At 37.9% G+C, this 20682-nt stretch overlaps 1 protein-coding gene across 1 annotated transcript in view; it reads right to left on the bottom strand.

Annotated features, from left to right (window-relative positions):
* Positions 1-330: 330 nt before the first annotated feature.
* PPP1R3A (protein phosphatase 1 regulatory subunit 3A) overlaps positions 331-20682 on the bottom strand; it is a 37142-nt gene continuing 16790 nt past the window's right edge. Inside the window, exons 2-4 of the mRNA XM_089524321.1 lie at positions 7007-7065; positions 6764-6894; positions 331-3922 (exon numbers count right to left, since the gene is read on the bottom strand). Of these exons, the coding sequence (XP_089380447.1) occupies positions 1229-3922; positions 6764-6894; positions 7007-7065 (2884 nt within the window). The 3' untranslated portion in view covers positions 331-1228. The remainder of the gene's footprint in view (positions 3923-6763; positions 6895-7006; positions 7066-20682) is intronic.

Consider the following 20682-nt stretch of genomic DNA (forward strand, 5'->3'; position numbering starts at 1 on the left):
ACTTTTTTTAACACATATATCATAATCACTATAGTTGACACTTTGCTAATATTATTACAGATGTAACAACTGCAACTTATTTAATCATATAGGCCTGTTACAGACTGCCAAAATAAAGCTGCTTCAGGTCTCTTTGGAGGTATGCTGTTTAAATGATGCATGCATCCTAAAAATCTGAAAGCTGCACCAAAGCTGCACTCCAATACTTAGGAATGGAGTGTGGCTTTGGCACGACCTACGGACTCTTAGGACCCATGCATCATTTAAACAGCATACCTCCAAAGAGACCCGAAGCAGCTTTATTTTGGCAGTCTGTAACAGGCCATTGAAAAACAACTGCAGCTTATTTAACCACAAAGTGAGTTCTACATAAATCGGCAGGTTAATCATAATAGATCGTTCAATGCATGGGGCACAATCCATATGTTCTTTCATGAGTCCCACACAATTCAAATCTTGCAGGCGGAGGAGAACTTCCCAGTCAATTGTGTTCATAGTCAATATTAATATGGTATATGCTCATAGCATAGTTTGTAGGGAGAGCAAGTCTCCAAACTGGTGCCACTGATTCCTGTTACTCAATGATACTCGATGGCAAATTCCCATTTGTCTACCTGACAAAATAGGAATGTTAGGGGATGACTGTAGGCGGCATTGTCCACATAAAGGAATGGTGAGCTTTTCTTTTCTTTTCTTTTCTTTTCTTTTCTTTTCTTTTCTTTTCTTTTTTGGTGATGAGGGATATTTCTTATCCTTCCATTAGTACTAATATGACAAATATACAGAGCAAGAGATTCCTGACTGAACATGCCCTATTACTTAGTCATAATGCCATTCCCTCTTTACATACTTGCTATACAAAACCTTTTATTTAAAAAAAAAATCAGAAAAATGAAGCTATATGATGAAACAAGTGGATGTGATAAAATCTGAAGAGACTGAAGCTTCACATCTTCATAACTCGATAAGGAATAACAGCTGTATTTAATTTTAACTTGATGTGCTTCAGAACCCTTACTGATATAGGCATTTAATGATCCAAACATAATGGTCCTATGCAGAATAATTACTTATATGAAGGAGAAAACTTCATATGCATTCCTTGTAAGCAGTGTTTCCAGGGAAGAGGGGAATCTTGTCTTGGTTCTAAAGGTGGACACTGCTGTCATTTTGGAGCTACTGATACTAAATGTAAAGAATTAAGTGTAGACATTGGGGAACTTTGGCACTACTCCTTTTTCACAGTTTCTTTGTTTTTCCCACCCTCGCAGTATAGCCAATATAGGGAAAATAAGTAAAGGGCAAAGCAAACAATTAAATCATAGTGGTACAATGTTACACAAAACACCACAAAGAAGAGGAAGTAAAGTATTTTGTAACCAATATGCTTTAGAATAAGACATTCTGAAGGCAAACTAGAAGCTTCATTTTGCTGGCCAGAAATTTCTTCATGATCCAGAATAATAGCCTGGCTTTCAGTATTCTGTTTTGCTTCAGATAATAGGCCTTCACATTCTGAGCTTGTCTCTTCCCTTTCTTCAATAGGTTCACTAATTAAAATGGTTGGCCCTAACAAGTTTTGCTGTTTGATTTGTGGCTGATGGGAAAACTGATCTGTGCTCTTTTCTCCATTCTCATCAGAAGGGAATTCTTCACATTTCCACTCCAAGGAAATGTTTGCAGCATCTGTGTATGGATCCAGCACTTTCGCTCCCTCAGCAGGATGAGTTTCCAGGGATCCTTCAGAAGATGTCACCGAGGAACCTTCGTAACAGCTCCCCACAACACTTACATCAGCAGGAGAATTTTTCTCTTCAGTTTTGGCACCGACATAGGGAAAGGTTCTTCTGATGCTTCCCTCTTCAGCCTCTTCATTGTGCAGGCCTTGTGGAGGATGATGCAAAGCTCTTAGAGACGTGTCCACATATAACTCCTGATCACAAATGGCTTTTCCTTCGGTGGAAGAAGTCCATAATATTTTACCTGATAAGGAATCATTTTCAGTGTTATGTTCTGCTCTGGTGAGCTTTTCATTTGTACAGCATGCTGAAATCATTTCCCCATGCCCCGTTTCATGTACACGTGCATTACAAATATCTGAAACGGGTTCCTTTTCAAATTTGGTGTCACATAACACACCCACTGTATTGCATTGACAAAAAGGATAATGTGAACCATCATTTCTCTCTTCATGTATATCAAACACCGTTTCCCTCTCCTCTGTAGGGCTGTCACTTAGTGCAGTCTCTTGAGGTAGCTTAACAATTACTGCTTTTTCACCAGCAGACATTTTTTCTGGAGTACTTTCTGATGTCATTTTAATTACATAAGCAGTTGTAACTGCCTCTGCTTCCCCTGTACTATCATGCTCAGCTACTGAAGTCACTTCATGTCTCACTGGGTCTTGGCAGGTAAACAATTCATCTGTGGGAGTTACATTCAAACATTGTGTATTATCTCTAATTCCCCACATGGCTTCACCACCTGTTTGGTGTTTCATCTGCACTCTTTTATTTGCTTCTCTTTCTCTTTCTGCCAGTTGACTTTCTAAGTCACTAGAACTTTGATCCCCGCAGCTGATCTGATTCCTCTGATCACCAGTAATAACCCTGTCAGGTTCACTTTGGGAGGGCTTTGTCTCCAAAATGTTTCTGTTTGCTGGGTCATGGCTCTGATTGTATTTTCCCTTTTTTAAGATCTCTCTGCTATCAAACACATCCTGTACTACTGATGCAGAGTGTGTGGCAATTTGTTCTTCTATTGGTGTTACAAAATCTGGACAACTGATGAAGAGGTTGCTTGTATTCTGAATGACTTCTAGGCTCCTACTTTCTGTGCTCTTCTGATCCTGAGATAATTCACCTGCAAGACAACTCAATCTTTCTTTTTCTTTGTTACTTTTGCTTACGCCTCCTTTGTCATTTCGAGGCACTAGCTCTACTGATTCATGAATTTCCCCCTCTTTTCCTTCATCTAGCACACTAAAAGTCACCACTGCTTCTCCTTTGCTCAGCTTATCTATGTCTGGTGTAACATATTGTCTATGTCCCTCTGAAGAATCATCTTGTTTCTCTTCTGGAAACTGTTCTAAAATGCTCAACTTGATTTCTTTCCCTTTGTCAATGGTATATTCAGTCTTAAATTTTTCTTCTGCAGTCTCATAAACTGAATGTGAACTTCTTAAGGAACTTTTTGTGACACTCATATCATCTAAGGTATTTAACTCTTCACTTAAATATCCCTGGTTTTTCCTTTCAAATAGCTCCTTTTTTGGTTCATGTTTGATAATGCCTTCTAAACTTGAATCAGGAACTTGAGAAGATGTTACTTGGATTTGTTGTTCTTCAAATGGCTTGTCATCCAGCCCTTCCAAAAGTTTCCCCTTTAACTGGTTTGCTTCACTGTATTCCAAGCTCTTTGGTTTAGGTCTTATCTCCCATACCCTTTTATGGTCATCATAATCATCACCACCGATGAACAATCTGTCTGTTGTTTCACTTCTCAGAACATTATCAGATTCATCTTTTCGAGCATCTTCATGACAAAGCCCATGTTTGCCTGTGAAAACATCTGTAATGTGGACAGGCTCATTTTCCTTTGTGGCAGACCAATACGGTGATGATGAAAGTGTTTCACCAGTGCTAAAAGATTCTGAAGACTGTGCTGAGTCTATTTCTGTACATTCTTCTGGCGACAATTGACTGTAATCATTTCCAGTGGAATATATTTGTTTATTGCAGAGCTCTTTGTCTAGTGAAAGATGTTCAGATGAAGAGCTTATAGGCAGAGGTTGCCTAAGCAAGCCAGAATCCAGCTTTTCCCCCAGTTCTTTTGGTTCATTTTGAAATCTAACTGGCTCAGTTGCATATAAACTCCTTTCATCCCTGGTGGATCCACTGGTTCTATTGAAGTCCATACCTAGCTGTAAAAATAGGATCAAAAAGAATGGTCAGAATGGGTGTAGAAAAGAAATAGAATAGTGTGTGTCTTTTTGTGTGTGTACAGATGCATGCATATATATTTATATGAAAGAGAGATAAGGAAAGTTTTGTTTTAGAAAAGAATGGTTTAGAAAGGTTTAGAAAGACATGTTTCCAAAGGCTTTATACTGACGAATTTATTATGTGGAGTTTTAAAAAAATACATAAAGTGTATCAAAAGGCTGTGTAAAAAGTGAGAAATAAAATTGCATTTCAACCCTCCATTTCTCATAACCCACCCTCTTTATTCATGAGCTCAGTAAGCTGCAAGTCCATTCCATACAAATGAATCCTAAAGAGAATATTCTCTACAAGAGAAAGCTAATTCATTCACAGAGCACATTCCATTCCAGGCATGTTTTATTTTAAAGTGGGTGCATTGACACAGTACATCAAAGCTAGAGAATGTACAGTATTGTCCAGTAAAATAAAGACACATTTGCACACTGACAAATACTATAAGGATTATCTTTGCTTCATTCCTCTCTCAGGACCCCTTTTACAGAATTCAGACTGGAATGGTTTAGAGTCTCTAGAAAGTGCAGAATGAGTTAAGAAAGCAAAGGCCAGAAGCGAATAAGTTCTACCTATCCCCCAAATATGAAATTATATTATTTCCCTTCAGTTGCTTGTCAAGGCATTCTTCCATTGCTTTCGAACACTCAAACTGATGGTTCTATTCCAATCAATTAGAGTATAGTTTCTTGGGCACCCCTTATTACATTTACACTTGCTGCAGAGATACCCCCATTACACTGTCTCTTATTAATATGTTTTCTGCAAAGCCTCTGCAAACTATTAATAGTAAAACGTCACTCAAAGAAAAGTGAAGGAACTAATGTTTCTGCAAATTCTGTTTTAATGACCCTCTGCCAACTGGTGCTCAAATGTATCTGAGCTCTTCAGTGATGCCAACTGTCAGGATTTAATAGTGAGATGCCTGGGTTTTCCCCCTTCTTTCTCCCTCCTCATAACTGACATTTGCATGATCTCAATAATTATATGCAAATCTTACGTTTTCCCCTTCTTCTCACATAAGGCTCATGTTACTTGTCAACTGCCGAGCTGTCTTGTGAGCGACTGCCTATGGGTTTCAAAGATTTGGTTGCATTTCCATTTATTATAGATCTCCATTGTTTAATTCATTACATGGCACATAAGGTAAATTAAAATCTGAATGACACATATATACAATTCTCATTTATTGTACAGATGATCACTTTGATTTTTTTTAAATTAAAATTGAGTCTCTTGGTTATCAAGGAATACTGGGGCAGACTGTGATTCTTCTTACCATCCTATTACTTTCTTTCTTTACAAAAATAATAATACTGAGGTTCTGATTATTCAAGCAGCGGAAGCTCCCACACTTGGTGACAACTGAACTAGGAAGGCTTTGTGCTTACATGTGAAGATCCCTTAATATTTCTCACTATCCCAAAGGACTATGTGGTGGCCATACTAAGCATGTACTGTTATGTGTTTCACCTACCATGTTCCCAAGTAAGCACAATCTTACATCACAATTATTCAGCTGTTCAGCTATTCCCATTTTATAAAACTCTTGCAGTTTATACATATATAATATATAACAATGTATTTATAGCCCGCCCAATCACAAAGAATCCAGGCAGGTTACAACAATAAAAATACATAGGAAATACAGTAAAAATCAAGAATTAGTCCCTTCCCAACCCCCAACCCCACCCCATCCTATTACTAAAAAGTTTAAATCCATGCCCACTGCAGAAACCATTTTGGATAAAGTTAATGTTTAGTATTAATATGTTGATCTATAAGTCTACGTGAGACTAGCAAATACTAGTGATTGATAATTTATAATGGGCAAGTGATATTCATGGACAAGACTCATGGAAAAGTTTGAACATAATGAAAATCATAATATCCTACCTACTAAGGTAATACTCAGGTGCCCAACTGTGGACAAAAGAGATCATCCTAACATATCACTGAGAGGACAACCACTGTATAGTGGTCTGAGTGCCAGGAGACCCTAGAAGACCAGGGTTTGAATTCTGCTCAGCCACAGAAGCCTACTGGGTAACCTTGGGCAAGTCACACTCTCTCTACCTCAGAGGAAGGCAAGTGCAAACCCTTCTGAACAAATTCTGCCACCAACACATCACATGCCCACACTTAGTGATAGGTTAACCATAAGTCATAAATGACTTGAAGGCACACAATAACAAAACATATCAGTGGCATTGAATAGTAGGGATACAACAAAATTCACCTTACTCTATTGGCCAGATGCTAAAATGAATGCCTCACATAACACTGCTGCTGATGAGCCATTGAGAGGCAAACAGTCCCAGCCACAGCCTGTGCAAGGGGTCTTAAATGTAGAACAAAAGATGGAATGAATCAAAAATCTAAGTGAATGCTAATCACAAAGCTGCGAGAGATAGGACTTTGAAATAAGATTCTTCCAATTTTCACCTATAGCCTGTGTTTTAAAAAAAATGAAGAAGAGAGTTAAGACATAGTTTTTTGTGGCAGTTTTTTGGGGGCTATGTGGCCATGTTCTAGAAGAGTTTATTCCTGACGTTTCGAGAAAGTTAAGACAAATTTAGGATAATGAGGCTTATGGAATTGTAATATCTTATGCCATTGATCAGAGTCAAAATTCAATCTAAGCTCCAGCATTTGTATAGCAGTGGTAGCTCACTTAAGATACTTATCAGCAGAGACAAAGTTTTGAAAGATTGCACTCTCTGAGAAATATATTGGTTATATTATACATATAAATACACAACACTTACCAGCAACTCTAATTCTTTTTCATTTTCATTATCGTCTTCAGTTTCTTCCACATGTTCACCTACATTTTCTTTGCTTTGCTTAATTTCGTTATCATCCACATGTGAATAAAGGATTTGGGGGATGTCTGACTCTGAAGAGTTAAGAAAAATTCTTGAATAACATCTATGAAGATATTATTTTATTGCAGTTTTTTTTAATTAAAATGCGAAGTAAGCAAGAACTAAGTGAGAGAAGTCTGGTACCTGAAGTCCTGGAATTTTTCCATCTGTCTTCACCATCTGTTGCCAATATTTCTTGTTTACTGTTAAATGAAAAAGGAACCTTAGTGACACTTCTCCAAGATCTTAGTTTGAAATTCATTCAGCTATTAACCTAATGACTTGAAAGATAATAGTACAAAATCAACCTGTAGAAATTTTTCAGGAACATAATTTTAAATTTAATCTTTTTGCATGATTTAAAAGATCATAAGATGAGGCCACCTTATAAAGAATCTTCCAATGAATATTAAATCTGATAAAACTATGTTGTTGACTGGAATAGACTACGACTAGGGAAAGTTAGTTTTTGGACTACAGCTCCCAGAACCTTTCAGTTAGCATACTGAGTACCCCAGGGTAATTCTCAGATGTTTTTGTAGTCCCAAAATAGCTTTCCTTATTCTTTGGTGTGAACAGACAGCTTTATTTTGCTTGATAAAGAACTACTGCAATCTCGATAGTAATTTTTCCAGTGAAAATACCAGTGAGAACTTTTCACAAATATGTTTGAAAAGACTCTTGCCTTTCTAAACTGTTTTGAAGATGATCAGGTGAGTGGTTCTGAAAATAATTTTTTACAAAACACATGTCCAAATAATTCACACAATTCTAATTTGGAATAAATAATTCAGAACAAGGACTTATCCTTTCAGTTTATGATTTTATTATCTACAAAAGCACTGTATACATGACATCATAACAACAGCAACAATATTCATAGCTTCTGTGAAACAGTAAAAACAGCCATTTCATTTGGGCATTGCAAGATCAAGCATAATCTTGCAAGATCAAGCAATAGCTCAATCTGTATAGTCTAGAACCTCTTATATTCTGAATGCCTGGGGATGGAGTAAGCCAGAAATAAATCTATAGTTTACAACTTCCTCTAAACCGCATGCTTATTATCTTTGAAACAGTTGGATGAATTATGTGATTACACATAACAAACTTTCTTTTATATTTTATACTGTTGGTTTTTTGTAGTTGCATTCATAAGCAACATTAGAAAAACAAGATGAAAAAAATTAATAGCTGGTATTCTACAATAAAATGTTGTCAAACTGGGTTATTTCTGCGGTACAGATGCAGCCCAAGTAACCTCTCTTGGTCTAAACCCTCCACCCAAACCTCAAGGAAACATCATTCACCCCTGTTTCAATTGCCAGGAGAATGGACCTCCTTCTCATCATATATCCGAGGACCAGTAAAGCAGATTGTGAATACAGGAAAATTACCTAGGTTGACTCATCTGTATAAGAAGAAACTGATGTAGACTACTGGTCAATATAAATAAATAAAAGGACACCGTGGATTTTTTTTACTGCAGTATTTATTACTGATGTCATCCCAGGGGTGCCACTGAGGGATACATGGAGTGACACCCTAATGGGATGATACTATTTATTACCAAACATATGCCTTTTGGCAGAAACAAGGTTGTGTGTTTACCTGCATCCCTTAAAAATGCTGAAGAGATGGTGTGAGAAGAGTGAGGCTCAGAGGGAGGAGAAAGGAAAGTCGCCAGTTTTAAAAAAGTTTCAAATTTTAATTTTATATATATATATAATGGCCCTATACAGACAGCCAAAATAAAGCTGCTTCGAGTCACATTGGAGGTATGGTGTTTCAATGATGCGTGTGTCCTAAGAGTCTGGAAGCTGCACGAAAGCTGCATGCCAGTCCTTAGGACTGGAGCATGGCTTTAGTGCGGCTTCTGGACTCTTAGGATGCATGTATCATTGAAACATCATACCTCCAATGTGACTCGAAGCAGCTTTATTTTGGCTGTCTGTATCAGGCCAATGTTTCTTTTAAAAACATCACATCTTACCACATTTTCATTTTAACCACATGAAACTATCTATGAAAATATATTTAGGCTGTGCATATTTTAATTTAAAGGTATAATTTTAATTTTGCTAGCTGTTTACATCACAACCATTACCATTACATTCAGGGAGGTATGAGAATTATGATTTTATGACTAACATTAGTACAAAAACCATTACTAAGCATTCTGTGTGCCAACCCTAGTGACACTACTATGCCATCCTATGGCAATGTGGGTCAACGAAATACATAACTGCCTATCAGCAGCTACTCACTGAATTTACTTGTGTTGTTCCTCCTATTGACTTGACCTACAGAAGTGTAAACACTGAAGTGTACCATTACTCCAATAGGCCATATCTATTCTAAGTGTACAGTGGACCCTTGCTATAAGCTGGGGTTTGGTTCCAAGATCCCCCGTGTATAACAAAATACATGTATGCTCAAGTCCCATTAAATATAATGACAGAGCAAAACGGTGTCCCTTATAAAAAAAAATGGAAAATCAAGGTTTGATATTTGAAATTTATGCGCTTTTTAAAACATTTTCAAACCATGTATGCTTGAATCTATGTATGAAAAATCTGAGTAAAAGAAGGGCCGACTCTACTACAAACAGGATTCAGGCCTTAAAGTCTCCAGCAAGAATGGAAATCCTTGTTTATTTCATTCTCTCATGGGAAAAGGAAAAGTTGCAAACATTTTCTCCAAGCTGAGTATGATTTAGAGAATTTGTGTGCAATTTTTTGTAGATTTTTCCCTCATAAATACAGTATTTGGTGCAAGAAACATGTTATGTGGGAAAAAAACTGTCTACTGATGATGGTGATGGTCTTTTTGATCTTGCATGGGAATAAGGAAATCTAATCACAACTGACTATTTTTTAAGAGAGCATCCCAAACTGTCAAAGAACCCTGTAGTCCCATTGTCAAGGATGAGAAAAATTGTGAATATTCTTTATAAAGGTAATTTGCCCTGTGCCACGCTTAGTCCAATCAGGAGGTCAAGTTGGTAAATAAAGGCTCTTGCTATATTCCTACATTTGTGGCCTGAGAGGAAGGAGACTCCACTCTCCATAACTGCCATCCGCCGGCCTGAGAGGGAGTTCATCAGGCAGGTCCAGCTCCATCAGGACTAGCCTGGAAGAAGGAAGAGCCCTCCCTCCAATCCATCTGCCTTGGTCCAGGAGGGAGAGAAGAACCACTGGACCTCATCCCCTTTCCCTCCACCATTCCCTTCTCCTTTTGTGTCGTGTCTTTTAGATTGTAAGCCTGAGGGCAGGGAACTGTCTGATTAAAAATAATTGTAAGCCGCCCTGAGAGCCATTAGGGCTTAAGGGCGGGATATAAATACCTAAATAAATAAATAAATAAATAAATAAATAAGATAATCTTAAGCTTCTATAGCTTTCTACTTTTATCCTATCTTTTTTCATAAGATAGGATAGAATATTGAAATTAATGCCTCTTTCACACTACTCAATTACTGCATTTTGAGACACTTTAACTGCCATGTCTGCATTCTATGGTTCCTGGAATTTATACTATGGTGAGATGTAAAAGTATCTCCTCTACCAAGGAGCTAAAGTTCACCAGAAATCCCAAGATACTGTAGGATTCAGACATGACAAGTGGCATTAAGGTGCTATAATTGTATAATGTGAAAGAGACTTAAGTAGAGCCTTATTCATTTCAGTTGATCTTCAGCAGGACATAATGTCTGGTTCACTCTGCACTATATACAGTCAGTCCTCCATATTCATGGATTCCTTATTTGTGGATTCAATCAGCCACAGTTTGAAAATTTTAAAATATTATATATAAATTCCAAATGCAAATTTTGGTTTTGCCATTTTATATAAGGATTACCATTTTACTATGCCATTGTATTTAATGGGACTTAGAACATCCACATATTTTGGTATCCATGGCAGGTCCTGGAACCAAACTCCCATGGATACCAAGGGCCCACCGTGATTACATTCTATATCATTCTTTTGCATGGAGATATGTGTTACCATTATAGAAGATTCTGGTGTTACAATGAGTTATACATGTTCCCCTTTTCTATTTTAATTAAACATAGCAGTTAAACTTACATGATTCTCCAAAAATATTCAGCAGCAGCAGCTTGCTAAATTTATACTTGAAGATAACAATCTACACATGACCTGTCACCACTTTTTATTTATATGTAGCTTTAACCTCTTTCCCAACAAATGTCTATGTATATGTTGTCATTCTCAATAAATATTATAGAATTGAACAGTCATTCAGAGCAAATATTATGTATTTCACAATGGTTTTGTTGTTTGATAATATCTTTGCAACACAAAAAGATGCACAAGGGCTTCATATGGCAAAATGTGAAAGTCACAAGGAACTGTACTTCCCATTTTCTGGCATCCCTCACAATATTTACTTCCAAAAGTAAATCACCCTATTTAAATTTTAGCTGGTTCCAGTGGTGTCTTCATTCATTCAAGAAAATTATTTTTTCACTTTATTGCAACTGCCTAATTTCATTTTTTAAATTTGTATATTTTTTGTACAGTGGTTGACTATGGCATTTAAGAATTATATATAGAAAAAGTAAATCTTCCATAGATATTTTGTCTTCCATAGAATACTACACTATACATTGATTTTGTTTTCTGTCCCAGAATCTTGGGGTGTTGTTCAGTGAATCTGTTGTATAGGAAATCTATGCTGGACTAGGATAACAGTTGAGGTTTAATCTGAAAAAAACAACTCTCAGGTCAAATAGAGGAAGATGAATCAATGCTTGCTTCTTCTGCTGTGGGCTATTCAGGCTTGTTAACCCATAAACCAAAACATATATCTCCCCTTGTGTCTCCAATTTTCCAAGGTCCATCTCTTTCCTGCAGGGAAGAGAGTCAGTGGAGCCATAGTCTACCCAGTAACCCCAGAGTGCCAGCAGACATGCAGTTACATTACTCCTTTAAATTTTTGTTGTGTAGCGAGTGATGCCTGAACATGCACTATTGCATGTTACTATTTAGATGCTCAGATCAGGTAAGGCCTGTATCAAACCAATAATTTATTTGTCCTGGACATTGTCCCAGGTTGTTCTCTGAGGTGTTGCTAATCCCGAGCCACATTAGCCCAGGCTTATTTTCTTGAAAGATGGAGACAGGTTGAGTGTCCCTTATCTGAAATAGTTGGGACCAGAAGTGTTTTGGATTTCTGATTTTTCTTTTTTCACTTGGAATATCTGTATTTGCATATATATACATAATAAGATACCTTGTAGATGGGACCCAAGTCTAAACACAAAATTAATGTATGTTTCATATACATATTAAACATATAGCCTGAAGTAATTTTATACAATATTTTTTATAATTTTGTGCATGAAACAAAGCTTGTGTATGCTGAGTCATGAGAAAGCAAAAGTATAATTGCAGATTATTCCACAGGAAAAGAGGTTCGGGTTACATGTGGTCTGTATCCGTCTCAGACAGATCTTAGCACACTCTCTGGTGTGAACAGGATTTTTTAAAAAGCTTCCGGAGAAGCCTGGTTTGCATATGGGCTGCCCACTGCCCGGGCATGGGGCAGTGCAATAAGATCTGTTGAAGACAGATACAAACTACATGTAACCCGCACCTCTTTTCCCATGTGTTTATCTCCACCATCTCAGACAACCATGCAAAAGGGTTTTGGAAGTATTTTGGATTTCAAAATTCCAGATATGTGAGACTCAACCTGTACCATTACATTATATATAGATTATATATATCTCACATACTTACTTGGTAGTCATATCAAAATGAAAATAGAAGTGATATGTAACTGAAAAATCTCTAGAATCTGTAGCATTTTGTTGGCTGCTGTGAAAATCACAGCTTGGAAAAGTCCCCAGAATCCTTCAGCTAACATGGCGAGTACCCTAGTAAGCATGGCTGGGGAATACTAGGAGTTATTGTACAAAGTAACTTTCCTTACCCTTCATTGTAAATAGATAACCTTATTGTGTCTGATAAGGAACAGGAGAAATTATTGCCCCTCCCCAAATTCGTTTGTCCAATGAATGTATCAATGAAAACTTTTCATATGTCATAGAATCATAGAATTGTAAGAGACCACAAGGACCATCCAGTCCAAACCCTGCCATGCAGTAACTCCCTGCCAGCCAGCCAGTAACTATGGAGCTTATTGCACCTTTTATCCTGACTGCTCCACAATGGGATACAGTCAGGAATTATTGCATGGAAAATGCTGCCAATAGTGCTGGATGACTACATCCCGGCTGAATCCCAGCTCCCAGCCATGCTCAGCTGGTCGATTTGCAAACAAATGCATGTCCAAATGATTCCTATAATCCTAATTAGGAACAAATAATTAGATTGTAAGATACTTGGAACAGGATCTTGCCCTTTTGTTTCATGATTTTATTGATCTACAAAGGCATCGGGTACATTGCATTATAACTATAGCAATAATATTATTAACAGTAGCAGTTTCTATCACACAATAAAAACAATAGTAGTAGGGAGAAACATTATAGATTCAAGTATAACCTTGATTATTTCATTCTGTTTAATCTGAAAATAGCCTCTAGGCTTGTGCACAGACTTCATGAGGGGATAGGAGGCACTTTTTAAAGTATTCATAAGAATTTGGGCTTAGGCCTAGAAGCCTTAGAACACTGCTGCACTTAGCTTTTTATTAATAATTGTTGACATCTTGACCACACTCTGATGTTGCTTGAATTGCTCCTGTTCAGGGTTTCATACAAATAACCCTGCCATTTTAAAGAAAAGTCTATTCCATTCCCCTCCCCACATGCAAACACTCACTTATTCTCACCTGGTAGTTTTCTCTTTTCTCTTTTAATGAATATTGACCACCCCATAGCTAATGAGATAGTCAGTCATCAGCAGACCCTTTGGGCATCCTATCTTTAGGATGTTCCCCAACCTGCTTCTGGTAATCCTGAAGGGATTACTAGTAGTAACCTGGGATTACTATAAACTGTATCATTTCTCCAAGGTTGCTTTATGGTTTCTCCAAAGTTCTTATGCATGAAATGGATAAAGCCTGTTTGGTTACATATGGATCCAGTCTGAGAATTAGTTTGCTAACAGAATGTAAGCTCTTCTCTACCCCTAGTTAGGCATTATAAAAAAAAAAAAGGGGGGGGGGGTAATCAATGCATGAGGAAGAAAGAGTGGTAGTCCTTTACACATGGAAAATGTCAAAGGATAGGGACCAGGACACTATCCACCTTAGATGTTCATATTAAACCTTTTAAAAATGCCTATATGTGGCTTTTGATTAAAATGAAGCAGAGTGTTTTGCATATTCTTGGGAAAGGACTGGATTTTCCACTGGTCAGGGACTATGTTTTATCAGTAAGAACTGAAGGCAAATGAAAACTGATGTTTCCCCCCATTTTCTACCTATCAGTGCTGAGAGTTCCTTTGACTAATTCATATATAGCACTCCAAAAATGCCTCCTTTTTTCTTTTTCTTTTTTCTTTTCCTAAGGAACAGATCCATCAATATTTGTGGAAATCGTGGAAACAAGCTAATATCAAAAGTGACGGTTCTTTCAGATGGGAACATGCAAGTGGCAAGACATTCCCTAGGACTGGGAAGAAGCAAATGATTCTATCAAATATTTATGAAAATGATTCTAGTAATGCAGGGAGATATACTTTCAAGAAATGGGCCCCAACTCTTCTTGATTTCTCCAAATATTTTTGCTGATTTTTTTCTGTACATTTACTTTAGAGTAAGTTCCACTGAACTAAATGGAGACCACTTCTGATTTGATATGACAACAACTGCATTGTGAACTTCCCCGAACAGCATGGAATACTGTTTAAACAACTGAATCTGTTGGAGGAGATATTTACAAGACATTCTTAGGAGATATTCAGATGTAATCCCTTCTACCAGTTCAATTTTAAAAAGTGGGTGATTTAACTGCATCCTGTGACTTGAGTTCATATCTTTCACATACCTACTTCAGCCACTACTCTTTTCTGAAGGCTTTTTAATACATTGCCTCACAAATAAAATGAAATGTGAGTGGTACATTTTTTTTCTATTCCATAACACTCTGATTTCTCTTTGTAGAAAGACATTTCCACCCATGTGATTCTAGACTCCAGTGAGTGCAAAATTGGCAGCCATACTGAATTTCCCAAAACTCAAGCAGCACCTCAGAGTAGTGCTTTTAAATAAATGCAAAATGGCAAGCACTTTGGTTCTCTTCCCCTCTCACAGTTTCCCCTCATCCCTGCATTTTGAAGTGGGTGAAATATCTCACAACCTGTTCTGATTTCTGCACAGCCTTGGTTTGTTGTGGTTATTCTTGTTTCCTTAAGTATCACCAAGAGTGCTTAACAGCACCTGAAAAAGAAAGGTCTTACATTCTCTCACAGTGATCCTTGAGATAGAACAATTAGGCTTTCTGATTTCAGACTCTTCAATACTTCTTGATGGGCTTTGATGCGTACCGCTGTTTTAACCTCTTAGAATAAAATCCATTTTAAGCCCCTTTCTTATAAACCACTAAGCCAGCCAACAAATGTTAAGATGCACCAAATAACAATAATACCTTCATAATGTTATGATTATCCTCTTTGCTCCAGACTATGATCTATGGGTGATATGCTGCCTCAACCCTGGCTGGGAGAATTAAACGCAGGAATCCTCAAATGCCATATTGAAATATCATATACAAATGTTGTGTGAACAAAAATGAACATATATTAAGGTAAACATATCCATATACTTCAGATGCACCCCAAATGCACAATTCCAGGCATCAGGGATTCCTCACCTTTTATATGGTAGCATATCAGCCTGTATTTTAGCACTCTCATGCATTTATTTGGTGTCATGGTGCCAAAGTCATAGGGTGGATGTGGAAATCAAGGCTCCTTCATGCTTATAGGCATGACCTTATTCCTGGGCAGTCATTTCACTATATCAAGTGACAGCCAGTTTTCCTAACCATTTTGGCACATAAGTCAAAATGATTTACAGTTTTGCTCTTAGTGACAAGGTCATCTCAAAGATTTGTCACAAGTTCAGTTCTTCAGCAAGCCTTTCCTACTTTGGTTACTCAGCGCAAGAGAAGTTTGCCAGCAGTATGAATGAACCCAGGAAATAGGTTTTAAATGGGTGACTCTGCAGGCTGCATTTCTTTTACTGACAAGATCACAGTGGGTGACCAAGGAACCAACATCATTCCCTTTCACAAATAGCATTTTGGCAGTTGCATGACTCTGTGGCCAAAGCTTATTGTGTTAATTGGCATGGACTAGCAGGAATTGACACTCTTCCCTTACCACATGTGGCTTTGAAAGAGCTGGGAAAAGAACATTTTCAGTTCACCTGACACTTCTACCTGAAAGAATCTTGCATTTTCAGTTTTCAAGATATTTAAATGGATCACAGAATTTATCCCCATTGTACTGACAAAACCAATCAGTTTAAACTCAAGAAAGATAGTTTTTATAGTTCAATACTGTATTAAGGGTTAAACACTAAGGGAAAATGAGAGCTTGGAAAAGTAACATTTTGGATGATGATTGGTCTGACCAAGAGACTCTGAAAGTTGTAGATCTAGAAAATAATGTTTCTAAGCTCTCAGAGGAAAAATAACAGCTATGGTCCAACTGGGCTGTTCAACAGGCTCCCATTGCTTCTTCCAAGACTGGCGATTCTCTCTTTCCTGCAGTTCCTTCTGCACCCTAAAAATCTGCTACACAAGATTTCCCAGGCCCCCTCCCAATCATGTTTGTAGCATGCAGGAGAGGTTGCAGGAGAGTGGATAGAAAACCATTCTGATGGAAGAAATTGAATCTACCTTCAGTTCCAAATTAGATCCTGGCCAAGCTATTATTATCATTATCATTATTGCTTCCACCAGATTCCAGACTCAAGGCAGCTTACAACATAGCTAAACATTCAACGATACAAACAAGAAAAATTTAATTAAACTATGAAAAAATTAAAACCTGTTAAAAACATAAACCACTATAAACATAAAATCGAGTACCTTATTAAGACCCCTTCCCATTAAGCAATGGGTCATCAAGGACTGGAGATAATAGTCAAACTGTTATAGAGGGAACAAGGCAAATAGTGCAAGGAGCCAATAGTGAGAGGCAAAAAATCTTACACAGGCAGCAAGTGGACAGGACCCACAGTCTTCAGTGTCTCAACACTAATGCACAGATCATGGGAGATAAACAGAATGAACTTGAACTCCTAGCACAACAAAGCAAATATGATATAATAGGCATCACTGAAATCTGGTGGGATGAGTCTCATGATTGGAATGTAGTAATAGAGGGGTGTACCCTTTTTAAAATAAATAGGCCAAACAAGAATGGAGAAGAATAGCATTATACGTCAGGGATGTTTACACCTGTGAAGAGATCCAGGATTTATATTCCGGAAACCAGGTGGAGAGCAACTGGATAAAAATGAAAGGGGAGGGAAACAATAGGGATGTATGTTATTATGGGAGTCTACTACAGACCTCCAAGTCAAACTGAGGAATTGGATTATGCCTTTCTATAACAGATGATCACACACTCAGAAAGGAGAGATATAGTAGTGATGGGAAACTTAAACTATCCTGATATTTGCTGGAAGTCAAGCTCAGCCACAATTTTAAGGTCTAGCAAATTCGTCACATGCCTGGAAGACAATTTCATTGTCCAAAAGATGGAAGAGGCAACAAGGGGTTCACCTATTTTAGATCTGATCTTAACCAACAGGGATGACTTGGTTAATGGGGTACAAGTGGTGGGATGCTTAGGTGGGAGTGATCATGTTCTCCTGGAGTTTGTTACAAAATGGAAAGGAGAAGCCAGACATAGTCAGACACACATTCTAGACTTTAGGAGAGCTGATTTCAATAAATTTAGAGAAATACTGGGGGTGATCCCATGATCAGGAATAATAGAAGAGAAGGGAGTTCAGGGTGGATGGGAGTTTCTCAAAAGGGAGATATTGAAAGCACAATGTAAAACAGTTCCAGTGAAGAAGAAAAATGGGAGATGTCTCAAGAAACCAGGATGGGTGACTAAAGAACTTTCAAAGGGGCTAAGTTTTAAACAGGGCATGTATAAGAAATGGAAATCACCCTTGTGGTCTTTTCCAACTCTATGATTTTATGATTCTATTATTCCAAGGCCTGCCAAAGCTAAAAAGTTTTTGCCCACCTGTGGTAAGAGGGCAAGGAACATGACCAGGCTAATTTCTTAGCAAGAGATTTTGTGAACAGCCACTGAGAAGGCCCTCTCTGAGTTCTCATCAAAAAGTACCTGTGAAGGTTAGGGGACAGAGAGAAGAACCTCTCAAGAAAATCTCAAAACATGGGCAGGGTCATACAGGAGAATATGATCCTTCAAATAGCTAAGGCCTTAGTTGTAGAGGGCATTATAAGTCATAACCAGAACATGTATAGATTGTAGGGAAAAATAAAACAAGGATGTTCTCCTGTATAAGCCCAGTGACATGAATGAGAAACTTGCTTATAATGGAGCTCTTGTACAGATGTCATTAATTTTTATCAAATTACAAGTACCTATTTATTTGTGTACTGTTTTTTCAAACTAGAATAACTCTGGAAATTACGCTGTAGACATATTGGCATTAGACCAGCTCCACATAATATTTAATGGCCATAGCTTTCTAGAAAGAACCCAGCAATCTTTAATTTAGTTAATATGCTTAGGGGCTGTACAGGCTGCCCCTTTTAGCACCATATTGGAGCTGCAGCAATCACATGCCATGGACCTAATCTCGCCTTTCTGTGGGGCAAAAAGGAGCCACAAAAAGTGGCTCCTTTCTGCACCATGGAAAGGGCGCCATAGCTTTTCAATGTTCCTTTGACATCTAGATGCAGCACCAGAGGAACGCTGTGACACTGTGCACCATGTGGTGCAGCACATGGCATCACACTGGCCTGGGGGCAGAGTCTGGGAATGCATCGTATATGGATGCTGCACACAGCGACTCTGCCCCCAGGCTAGCCTTAAAGGCCAGTCTATACAGCCTCAGACTTCTTTTAGGGAATTTCCAGGAATCCTTATGATACAATCACTGCTTCAATTTGCTTTGCATATATTAGCCACATTTGTGAATGTCTAAGTGCCTTCAAGTTGCCTGTCAACTTATGGTGACTCCACGAATTTCATTTGTTTGTTGTTAACTGTCCCCGAGTCGACCTCAACTCATGGCAACCTGTAGATGAGATACCTCCAGGAACCCCCATCTTCCACTTCACTGCTTATTTCCTGCAATCCCATGCCAGTATCCCCCCGACTGGCATGTGGTCTTTTCTCCTTCTTCTGCCTTCTACTTTTCCTAGCATTATTGTCTTTTCCAGTGATCAATGCTTTCTCATTATATGACCAAATACATCAGTCTCAATTTTATCAGCTTGGCTTCTAATGAGGTCTCTGGCTTGATCGGTTCCAAGACCCATCTGTTTGTCTTTTTGACTGTCCACGGTGTCCTAAGTACTCTTCTCCAGCACCACAATTCAAATGAGTTTATTTTTCATAGAGATTTCTTAAGTAAGGACTACTCAGAGGTAGTTTTTGCAAGTCTTTCCTTGGAAATGTAGCCTACAGCACCTCATATTAATGGACAGTCTCCCATTCATGTATTAACTAGAGCTGACCCTGCTTAGCTTCCAAGATTAGACAGCATATGGTGCCTTTAGGGATTTAGGCCCATACATACATAAACAGCAGGGGAAAGAAAAGAGAAAACTTCAGTGACAGAAAGAGCAAGTAGCAATATGATGTTAGTCAGTCAAACATAGGACCTCCATATAGTATGCTTTCATTTTCTCATCTGAGAGTAGGAGGTGATAATTGGATGATAAACAAGGATTTAGCAGGGATCACTGAGGAAAAGAAGTGACTAGGATATATGAACATGCCAAAATAATGATAAGTAATATTAAGAGAGTCAATTGATCTAAGAAGAGCAGTGTGGGAATAAGTGTCTGCCACCTCCTAAGGAAGTTGTCTCTAGGACTCAGTAAATGCCCATGAAATCTTTATTTTTACCATCCATTTAAAAGGATGGCATGTATATGTACCTTCAAGTTGCCTGTTGAATTATGGTGATCCCATGAAATTCATAAGGTTTCTCGGCGAAGAATCCTCAGAGTTGGTTTTGCCAGTACCTTCCTCTGAAATAGAGCCTAGAGCACATGATATTTCTTGGTAGTCTCCTAGCCAAGTACTAACCAAGGCTAACCTTGCTTAACTTCAATGCTCAGACAAGATCTAGTGCCTTTAGATTATTTAGACAAGAGATTAAATTTTCTTGTTCCTGCTATGATGTTGTGTGTGTATATATGGAACAATAAAATGAATAGCTTTGTAGAAACATCTTTTTTCAGACTGACTCAGAAGGCACCAGCCTTTTAATGTGCTTCATACCTGGAATACATAGTTCCTTCTTACAAAAAGCTTTAGCAAAGAGACCACAAAGTCCCTGTTGTCAGTCAAAGTAAATAGAAAACCCTGATAAAAATTATCTATGAAGCATATCACCATTTAGGAAAGGGGGATGAAGCAACATTGCAGAGGAATCATATATAGGTTTACTTATAAATAAATGCCACTGAGGTCAATAGACCTTACTCAGAAGTAAGTATACATACAATTGCTGACCTATATTTTTATAGTGTATCCTACATAGGTTTGGCATGTGCTGGTTATGACCCATAAGGAGAAAGTATATTAGAAGTGTTGGAGGCTGTGGTCTCTTCCCATGTGCATTCCCTATTGCACAATAACAGCTGGGGGGAGTGT

This window comes from Sceloporus occidentalis, unplaced genomic scaffold, assembly GCF_023333645.1.
Source record: "Sceloporus occidentalis isolate IW3139 unplaced genomic scaffold, rSceOcc1.0.p SCAF_5, whole genome shotgun sequence".
Taxonomy (NCBI): domain Eukaryota; kingdom Metazoa; phylum Chordata; class Lepidosauria; order Squamata; family Phrynosomatidae; genus Sceloporus; species Sceloporus occidentalis.